This window comes from Diaphorina citri, unplaced genomic scaffold (genome assembly GCF_000475195.1).
Source record: "Diaphorina citri unplaced genomic scaffold, Diaci psyllid genome assembly version 1.1 scaffold1141, whole genome shotgun sequence".
Lineage (NCBI taxonomy): Eukaryota > Metazoa > Arthropoda > Insecta > Hemiptera > Psyllidae > Diaphorina > Diaphorina citri.
Genome location: NW_007378570.1, coordinates 42,197 through 51,553, shown reverse-complemented (window position 1 = coordinate 51,553; position 9,357 = coordinate 42,197). Strand labels below are relative to the sequence as shown.

Genomic DNA, 9,357 nt, shown 5'->3' with positions numbered 1-9,357 from the left:
CCATTTGGTCTCCGTGAGGCCACAGGTGGGCGAGAGACACGGACCATAGGTTAAGGACCACTGATCTACAAACTAATTAATTCGATAATCTCGAAGAGAACGTCGCGCTACGGGCGTGTCAACAAAGATCATTTCATGAATGCATAATAAAAAATATCTCAACATTTTTTATTAACTTATTCCAACTTTTTCTACTTATTCTTAGTAGATGCTGACAAACATGTAATTAGATGGAAACAAGTTCACTTCCCTTTTCTGGTAAGCACTCTTTAAGGGTTGCATTTACCTCAACACACTAGAGGTATGAGTTTATGTTTATGTTGAGTGACATGCTAAACTCTTTTGACTACTTTTGAGTTATGAATATTTGATACAAAATGTACAGTATTATTTTACTTAAATACCAGTCATTTAGATTTCAAGTGCAGGTATTATGTAAGTACAAAGGTAGGTATAATATTAATAAATGTATAGTAAAACTATATTCTTCACAAGTTATTCAAGATATAAAAGAGTCTCCTAGGTACTTTATTTCATTTCTCAGTATTTAGGTTTCTTGGTACCTACATAATATGTACTTATGTAGGTAAGTACCTACTTATAGTGCCACAAAAAAATATTAGGTAGGTACCTACTTTTCTACTTACTATTTGCCACATGTCACATTTTTTAACACCTACTTACTTCTCATGTGAAACAATATCATTTTTATGAGACACATAGAGCAGGATATTATTTCCCAGGTCATAGTTGATTCAATGAATAAACAAATCATGAAAAGCAAGTAGGTAAGTAAATGACACAGATTTAATTGAAAATGGTATTGTGAGAGAAAAACAGGATTATAGAGAGTCAGGTTACACATTTACTCCAAATTGAGGTATTGAGTATGTAGTGTTCCAACTCGGTTTGCGAGGCTGTAGGGGAGGCCAGGCCGTACCAGGTGTCGTGCAGGTAGAAACAGTAGCGCACGATCGTGTGGCATAGCTTGAGCACGAGCAGGACACACTGGAATCAAACAGGAGGTAGGTTAGTACTGGAAGGGTTGTACTTACAGGGATGATGAAGAATAATTATGTTAAGAATATTGTAAAGAAAGAATAAACTTATAAACTTATTTCGTAGCAATGAAACAACTGCTACATTAGACGCATGTGGTCTGTGTCGTAGCATGCCCATCCCGTAGTATGCCTCTCATCAAATGGGCGAGAAAAGACACAATACTTCCCCTTTAAGTGCTGGGTCAACACGAGAACACCAGAAAGTGACCCGTTAAAATATTTGCAATCGAAAAAAAACGAGTACAAATTTGCAAACACTGGAAAGCTAGCCTAGTTAGTTTGGAGGGTAGTCGCGAGTTCGATTCCCGCCCAGGCCGGATTTTATCCTGAACGAATAAGGTTCGTTCTCGGAACGGCTGGCTTTCTGCTATCCTGTCTGCTTTCTCTCTTCTATTTCGGGACGATTCAAGAGTTATCGATGGTGACACAAACAAAGAAAAATCGTCGCGTTAAGAACACTTCGTTCTCAATTCTCTTGTTAAATCAAATGGTGAAGTGAATAATTATAGCGATTACTTGTCCCAGGTCGATTGCCAACACCGATTAATAAACCAATAAACGGACCAGTTTAAGAAACAGCATTAGACAGATGCTTACATAATATCAATCCACACCTGAGTATTTTTTATTACCCTGATTAACTCTGAATTATACAGACAGACACGTAGTGTGAATTCGTAAAAATATGTGTAAGGCCAGCCACTCACTATCAGGTAGACTTGACAGGTCCGTTTCTCAGGTCTACCTGATACCTGATGAGCACACACACCAGGTACACCTGATTAGGTCCACCTGTCAGGTCTACCCGATAGTGAGTGGCTGGCCTAAGAATGAACGAACATAAGTTAACGAAGTAGGTACTTTTTCAAGAGGGAAAACACATGAACAAAGATGTCAATGTTAATCATTATTCCGTAAAATTGTTTTATTCTCATCACTGACAAGCCAAGAGAATATTCTATTCTTCTGTCCATCCCATAATTATGTTGGTGTTATACATATCTATCTATGCAACGTTTGACCCAAGCGAAAAATCACGACCATATTCATCTAATTGAACGTGCATCAATTCATCATTCTCATAGGTATAGTTGATACCCTCCACGTTATGGGCAATTTCCTTTCGTGAGCTAATATGGTAAACTATGGACCAATACAGTGGTCGCCAAACTTTTATGGGTCGCGAGCTACTCTGATGACTAGGGAGGCCCTTCGCGAGCTACCTTTAGTTTGGGAACCAAAAATTTATGACATAAGGACGTAAAAATTTGGTTCCCATAAGAATTGCTCTCAACTTGTGCGACTGTCTACGAGCTACCAGAAAACCTGTTGCGATATACTAGTAGCTCGCGATCGACGGGTTGGCGATCCCTGGACTAATACATACATATAACGAAGTAATTTAATGTAAACTATGAACTAATATAACGAAGTAATTGTTTAGGTAATATATTGATTGGCATGTTAACTCACTTGTTATAACTGTTCACATTGAAGAGGGAAAATAACTATGGAATTATGTTCTCAATGTACTTCATGGATTAAAACAGAATATCTAGTTTCACAGTTGACTTTGACTCTCCTTCAATGGTTAAAAAAATTACAAATGATTTAGAATTCTTCTTTACTTAGTAATTTTCTATTGCCAATGTGTTGTAATTAATATTGAACAAACCATAAATTTAATGTTAATCACATGGGGCTGAAAAAATCAAATAGGTATTAAGCTTGTTCAAGTTTTTACTCCTGAACAATCTATTTGCCTTCTCACAATATTAACCTCAACCAGCAAGAGTGAGGCTAGAAATAATCAGCAGCATGTAATTGCCCCAATGGTCACCCATCTGGATATCAACCATGCACAACATTGCTCAATTTCAGTGAGGTGCATCAGGCATTGGTGCAATCTACATGTTACTGCTACTTGTTAGTAGGTAGGTACATAGAGATGATTTCACCTAACCGACTAACCCTCTGACTGTCATGATAAGTACCCCCTGAGTGAGTTTTACAGTTCACTGTATGACTGATTTCACTTGTACATACCTAGTATGGTAGGGCAATAAAACACACAGTATGACATTCACATACAACACCCACTACCTTGAATGTTATCCCAACACTTTACACACCTATTTCCCCGAGATGAAAAATTAGTGAATTTCATAAAAAAAATACAAATAAAACATCAAGATCGAATTAATATCAAGATATGAAGAAACAATCCCTTGAATGTCATAAATATTTACCTAGGTATTTTTATCAATTAATAAAAATAGAAGCTGTTGTTAATTTTTTTGTTTACTGTAGAGATGCCCAGTTGAAAACAATGTTATCAGTGAACTACTTTGACATCAAGGAATTTCTCATCTTCATCTGAATTAATCTGTAAACCACCGGGAATAACTACTCACGCACAGAAAACTACAAGAACCGAGACCAAACACTAAACTCATTAAAGTTCAAACTTTGATCTTCTATTCTTCGTTGAGTTCTTTGATCCTTTCCAACTTTGAACTTTTGAAAAACTTGAAAAAATGAAGTGAAATGAAAACTTGAAAACAAAAATCCTCCCTGATAAAAAAAAAAAAATGTTGCCAGATCAAATCTGTGCTGTGCGCGTTAAAACCTCCGAATCGGACATACGGGGTGTATCAAAGGATATCAGCACCCTAATTTATTTAAATAGATATATTTATTTAACTTTGCTGCTATGAAAATACATCCTAGATGTCATGAGCTTTTTCAGTAGTGGGTAGTGGGTTTTATGAAAAAAAAAGACAGGTTCTTTGCTCTGCGGAATTTTAATTTTTCTTCTAAAATCTAGATCCTGGATACCTACATAGTATTACATGAAAGTAAAATCAAAAATCAAATAACGAATAATAATAAACTGAACATTAAACAAATTAGGTAGGTACATAAGTACTGATTTTCTTTGACCACGATCGAATAAACTACGGCCTAAAAAATTCCCGGAGGGACTGTCCCAGCTTGTTCAGTATTGTGGGATTGAGACGAAATTTTGGGCTCTCTCTGCTTTTTTAGTCACCCTGTATAAAGTTGTAAACGGTTCTTAGAAATGTTGCCGGTTTCACAGAAATAACGCGCATTTAAATCAGCCGGTGGTAGTTATCAGCTGTGAAATTGCGCGGCATTTTTGATTGTTTTCCCGTTTTGCTTTTGGATTTTTGGCTTTGGCAGTTTTCTGATTTCTTTTTCTTTTTTCTTTTCTTTTCCGAATTTCCATTTTGCCGGCCGTCGGCCGTTATCGTCTCCCTCCAGTCTGCCTGTTCTTTTCTTCCCTCCGCTGCTCAAGCCACATTAGCCCAAGTTTAACTTTTTGGTTGATTTGTGTTCTCTCTAGCCCTGGAATCTGGGACATTTTTCTTCACATACGGAAAATTTTGAAAAAAGACAGAGTGAGAATAATATATAGGGATGTAATTGTGATAAAGAATAATAATAAACTGAACATTAAACAAATTAGGTAGGTACATAAGTACTGATTTTCTTTAACCACGATAGAATAAACTACGGCCTACAAAATTCCCGGAGGACGAAATCTTGGGCTCTCTCTGCTTTTTTAGTCACCCTGTATAAAGTTGTAAACAGTTCTTAGCAATGTTGCCAGATTTACAGAAATAACGCGCATTTAAATCAGCTGGTGGTCGTTATCAGCTGTGAAATTGCGCGGCATTTTTGATTGTTTTCCCGTTTTGCTTTTGGATTTTTGGCTTTGGCAGTTTGCAGTTTACAGTTTTCTGATTTCTTTTTCTTTTCCGAATTTCCATTTTGCCGGCCGTCGGCCGTTATTGTCTTCCTCCAGTCTGCCTGTTCTTTTCTTCCCTCCGCTGCTCAGGCCACATTAGCCTAAGTTTAACTTTTTGGTTGATTTGTGTTCTCTCTTGACCAGTTTCAAGCTACTAGTGAACAATGGCAGATGAAGAAGGCACTGTCACTCTTGGAGATGTCCTGGCTCTACAAGACCACTTGGAGGAAAGTGCAGTGGCAGTTCTAGGGGCTGCTGACGATAAAAACTGCACCTACTCACAGGTAACCTATCCTTTTGTTTGACCTGTTGTAATTCACAAAAAAAACTTCTCTTTGAACTCTGCATTCCTTACAGAGAAAAAACCAAAACAGGGGCTGAAGGACATATTGTTTGTCAAGCCAGTGGCATTAGTGAATGCATCACTGAATTTAAGCAATGCTTGTGTCATTGGTATCTAGATTGGTGGCCATCTGATATGTTGCTGACTCTTCTGGGTCCTACTCTTGCTGGTTGAGTAGTGAGAAGATAGATAGCTTCTCACCAAATGGAGTGACATTTATTGTGCTTATGACTACTTGACTAGGTGCATATTTATGATCGGGGAATATTCATGCTTCGTTTTTTACAGGGCTACATGAAGAGGCAAGCATTGTACGCATGTCTAACATGCACTCCTGACATATGTGATCCTGCAGGGTTTTGTCTGGCATGCAATTATCATTGTCATGAAGGCCACAATATTGTCGAACTTTACACCAAAAGGTTTGTTTTTATGAACATGAATACACAAAGATATAGACTTACAACACAATAGAATGTTGGTATTTAATTTGACATGGAGGTTCCACGGTTCTTATTCTGACTCTAAAAGGAGGATTTTAGAAAATTATGTTTTTTTCTTCTTCATGAATATGTGTGTAATTAGGCATGTAAAATGGTGGTTAATGGGGTATGGATTTGTTCAATGATGGGTCAGATCTCCTTAATGGAAACAATATTAAAATTGAAACAACAAAATGGGTTTACTGCAAATTGTCATTCTAGTATAATAGGCTGGGAAAGAAATGCTAAGCTAGCTCATGTGATATATTATAACACAGACTACTTTAAAAAAGCTCCAACCTGGCATGCAATTATCATTGTCATGAAGGCCACAATATTGTCGAACTTTACACCAAAAGGTTTGTTTTTATGAACATGAATACACAAAATATAGACTTACAACACAACAGAAAACAGAATTTAATCTGACATGGAGGTTTCACGGTTCTTGTTCTGACTCTAAAAGGAGGATTTTAGAAAATTATGATTTTTTTCTTCTATATGAATATGTGTGTAATTAGGTATGTAAAATGGTGGTTATTGGGGTATGGCTTTGTTCAATGATGGGTCAGATCTCCCTAATGGAAACAACATCAAAAATGAAACAACAAAATAGGTTTACCTACTGCAAATTGTCATTCTAGTATAAATAATAGGCTGGGTAAGAAATGTTAGGCTAGCTCATGTGTTATATTACAATACAGACTACTTTAACAAAGCTCCAATTTTCAACACTACCATTTCATTTGTTTCAGGAATTTCAGATGTGACTGTGGAAATTCCAAGTTTGGGGAAAAGAAATGCAATTTAGAGCCTGTAAGTTGAGAAAATTTCTTAAAATAAAAGAAAAGAAAAATGCTATAGCTATTATTAAACTCTTGTAATAGAGAAGGTAACCTCTGGATGGGCATTTACACACTTTCATGCCCCAGCTAGAATTGAACTCATGCCCTCCCTCCTGTTTACCAAAGGAGTACCTTTCCCACTACACCACTGAAACGAAAAGAAATGCAATTTAGAGCCTGTAAGTTGAGAAAATTTCTTAAAATAAAAGAAAAGAAAAATGCTATAGCTATTATTAAACTCTTGAAATAGAGAAGGTAACTACTGGATGGGCATTATTTTGTGGTTAAATTCTTAAACAGGACACACTTTCATGCCCCAGCTAGAATTGAACTCATGCCCTCCCTCCTGTTTACCTACCAAAGGAGCACCTTTTCCAATACACCACTGAAACAGGTGTTTAAATTAGAATAACATGGGATTAAAAATAACCATGTTGAATTTTTTGTCATAATTTCCAGAATAAAGATGCCCTCAATGTGAACAACACATACAATCAGAATTTCAAGGGGAAGTACTGTACTTGTGCTCGTCCCTATCCCGACGAGGAAAATCCAAACTGTGATGAAATGATCCAGTGTGCCTTGTGTGAGGACTGGTTCCATTCTGGACATCTGGGACTAGATAGTCCCATACCAGATGGAGAAGACTATAGTGAAATGTCATGTGCTTCATGTATTAATATGTATCCTGTGCTTAAGCTTTATCCTCATCTCTTGGGTAAGTCATTCTGTTAAGTTAAGTGAGATACCTACTGTTAAATTGTTCAATGGCAAACTAATAAAGATAAGTACATAGGTACTTAACCTATAAAATAATAAAAAAAAAAAGATTTACTTAAAGAAAATGCTTTTTTCTCATTTAAGCAGATACAGTAAATGTCAGACTATTAAGATTTAAATTGAAAGCTACACAATATTTTTGGTTTAAAACGAGTAAGTTCTTAATGCAGGGTACATACATAACTCAACTCGTACATATGTTCATAATAACATCTTAAATATTTTCAGTAAAGGAAGTTAAATCTGAAGATGTTGCTACCAAGTTACACGGAGAGAATGGTACTGAAAAATCAGCAGGTACTTCTTCAGGCCAGCAACAAGTGCCTACTGATTCTAAGATAACAGAGGCAGACAAGCCTGCTGTTGAAGGTACAGCTGAGAAATCAAGCAAGGAGTGTGTAGTTGAAAAAGATACTTCCAAAGATCTAGACACTGTGTCAGATAATGTTAGTGGTGCCGATGTAAAACCTGCTGAAGATGATGTGGACATAGAGACTGTTAAACCCAAAGGTACTGTACAAAGATTCTCAATTTATGCTTGTTTGAAGTAATTAATTGAGTTTATGAAGAGCTGGTAGCTGAAGTAGGTACTTATTTTAAGTGATAGGAAAGTTATTTTTACATTTACAGCCTTTTGAATCTTAGTATCATGCTATTTGACATGTACATTATGTTATTTGTAGTTGTTTGTAAAGTTGATTGACAGCATTACCTTCATTACTTTGGTAATATGTACTGTCACTGGTTGCTAATATGTTTCTAATTAGTCACTCAATAAATTGTTCTCGCGAGGCTGAGTGCATTGTGTAATCCAAGTATAAGAAAAAAACTTTGACTGTCGGAAATCGAACTCGGGACCTCCGGTGTGCAAGCCTAGTGATACCCATTATCCACTCGGTCTCAGAGTTTGTTACAGGTATAATGGATCAATTAATTGATTTCCCTGAGAACCTAATAACCAATATGAACACACTTTATACCAGTTCGTTTTCATTTTATTTTTCTTTTCATTTATTTTTTGCTGGTGCAGAATGCCCGATCAAAGACAAAGATGTGTCAAGTATTCCTCCCGTAACGGAGGCCTTCTTCTGGCAGGAAGGCTGGCGTTCACAGCTGTGTTCTTGTGAAAAATGTCTGGTAAGTCAGCTCCCTATCTGGATTATAGTATACTCATTGATCAACCTCAGTGGTGTATTCCAATAATGTAACTTCCTGTACAAGATCGGTGCATGATTTTTGTTTCTAAGGATTTGAGTTTTTATCTCAACACAGTGCTTTGGTTATCAAGTCATACTCCTTGTATACTGAGGAATTTCAGGGAATTTGTAATCAAGGAATGCTCCTTGGATTGTTGCACTTGGACATTATTGCAGAGCCTGCCAAATTACAGCACTTATTTTGCCAAAATATGACTCTAAAAAGTACCTATGGGAAAATGGCCAATAACAAAAAAAAAGGTCCCCTTAATATAAACTTCATGTGCGATAACAGAGGCAGACAAGCCTGCTGTTGAAGGTACAGCTGAGAAATCAAGCAAGGAGTGTGTAGTTGAAAAAGATACTTCCAAAGATTTAGACACTGTGTCAGATAATGTTAGTGGTGCCGATGTAAAACCTCCTGAAGATGATGTGGACATAGAGACTGTTAAACCCAAAGGTACTGTACAAAGATTCTCAATATATGCTTGTTTGAAGTAATTAATTGAGTTTATGAAGAGCTGGTAGCTGAAGTAGGTACTGATTTTAAGTGATAGGAAAGTTATTTTTACATTTACAGCCTTTTGAATCTTAGTATCATGCTATTTGACATGTACATTATGTTATTTGTAGTTGTTTGTAAAGTTGATTGACAGCATTACCTTCATTACTTTGGTAATATGTACTGTCACTGGTTGCTATATGTTTCTAATTAGTCACTCAATAAATTGTTCTCGCAAGGCTGAGTGCATTGTGTAATCCGAGTATAAGAAAAAACTTTGACTGTCGGAAATCGAACTCGGGACCTCCGGTGTGCAAGCCTAGTGATACCCAGTACCCACTCGGTCTCAGAGTTTGCTACAGGTATAATGGATCAA

General features: G+C 36.6%; 1 protein-coding gene and 2 long non-coding RNA genes across 5 annotated transcripts; 1 reads left to right on the top strand and 2 right to left on the bottom strand.

Moving 5' to 3' along the window:
• Window positions 1–2,518: 2,518 nt before the first annotated feature.
• LOC113469572 lies at window positions 2,519–3,627 on the bottom strand. Of its 2 annotated transcripts, none has more exons than XR_003392941.1 (2): window positions 3,311–3,627; window positions 2,519–2,763 (listed from the first exon to the last, which is right to left on the bottom strand). It is a non-coding gene; the product is annotated as an uncharacterized LOC113469572 (long non-coding RNA). The 2 variants fall into 2 exon arrangements; XR_003392942.1 differs by having other exon boundaries at window positions 3,476–3,627.
• A 601-nt stretch (window positions 3,628–4,228) lies between these two features.
• On the bottom strand, window positions 4,229–5,034 carry LOC113469571. Its single transcript, XR_003392940.1, has 2 exons — window positions 4,975–5,034; window positions 4,229–4,430 (listed from the first exon to the last, which is right to left on the bottom strand). It is a non-coding gene; the product is annotated as an uncharacterized LOC113469571 (long non-coding RNA).
• LOC103514423 (putative E3 ubiquitin-protein ligase UBR7) lies at window positions 4,795–8,995 on the top strand. Of its 2 annotated transcripts, none has more exons than XM_017446216.2 (6): window positions 4,795–5,117; window positions 5,465–5,598; window positions 6,414–6,474; window positions 6,963–7,221; window positions 7,512–7,630; window positions 8,777–8,995. In XM_017446216.2, exons 1-6 carry the CDS (start codon window positions 4,998–5,000, stop codon window positions 8,978–8,980), a joined length of 897 nt encoding a protein of 298 aa, XP_017301705.1. In that variant the 5' UTR covers window positions 4,795–4,997; the 3' UTR covers window positions 8,981–8,995. The 2 variants fall into 2 exon arrangements, with proteins under 2 accessions (XP_017301705.1, XP_008477520.1); XM_008479298.3 differs by lacking the exon at window positions 8,777–8,995 and adding an exon at window positions 8,314–8,554 and having other exon boundaries at window positions 4,797–5,117; window positions 7,512–7,793.
• The last annotated feature ends 362 nt before the right edge of the window (window positions 8,996–9,357 follow it).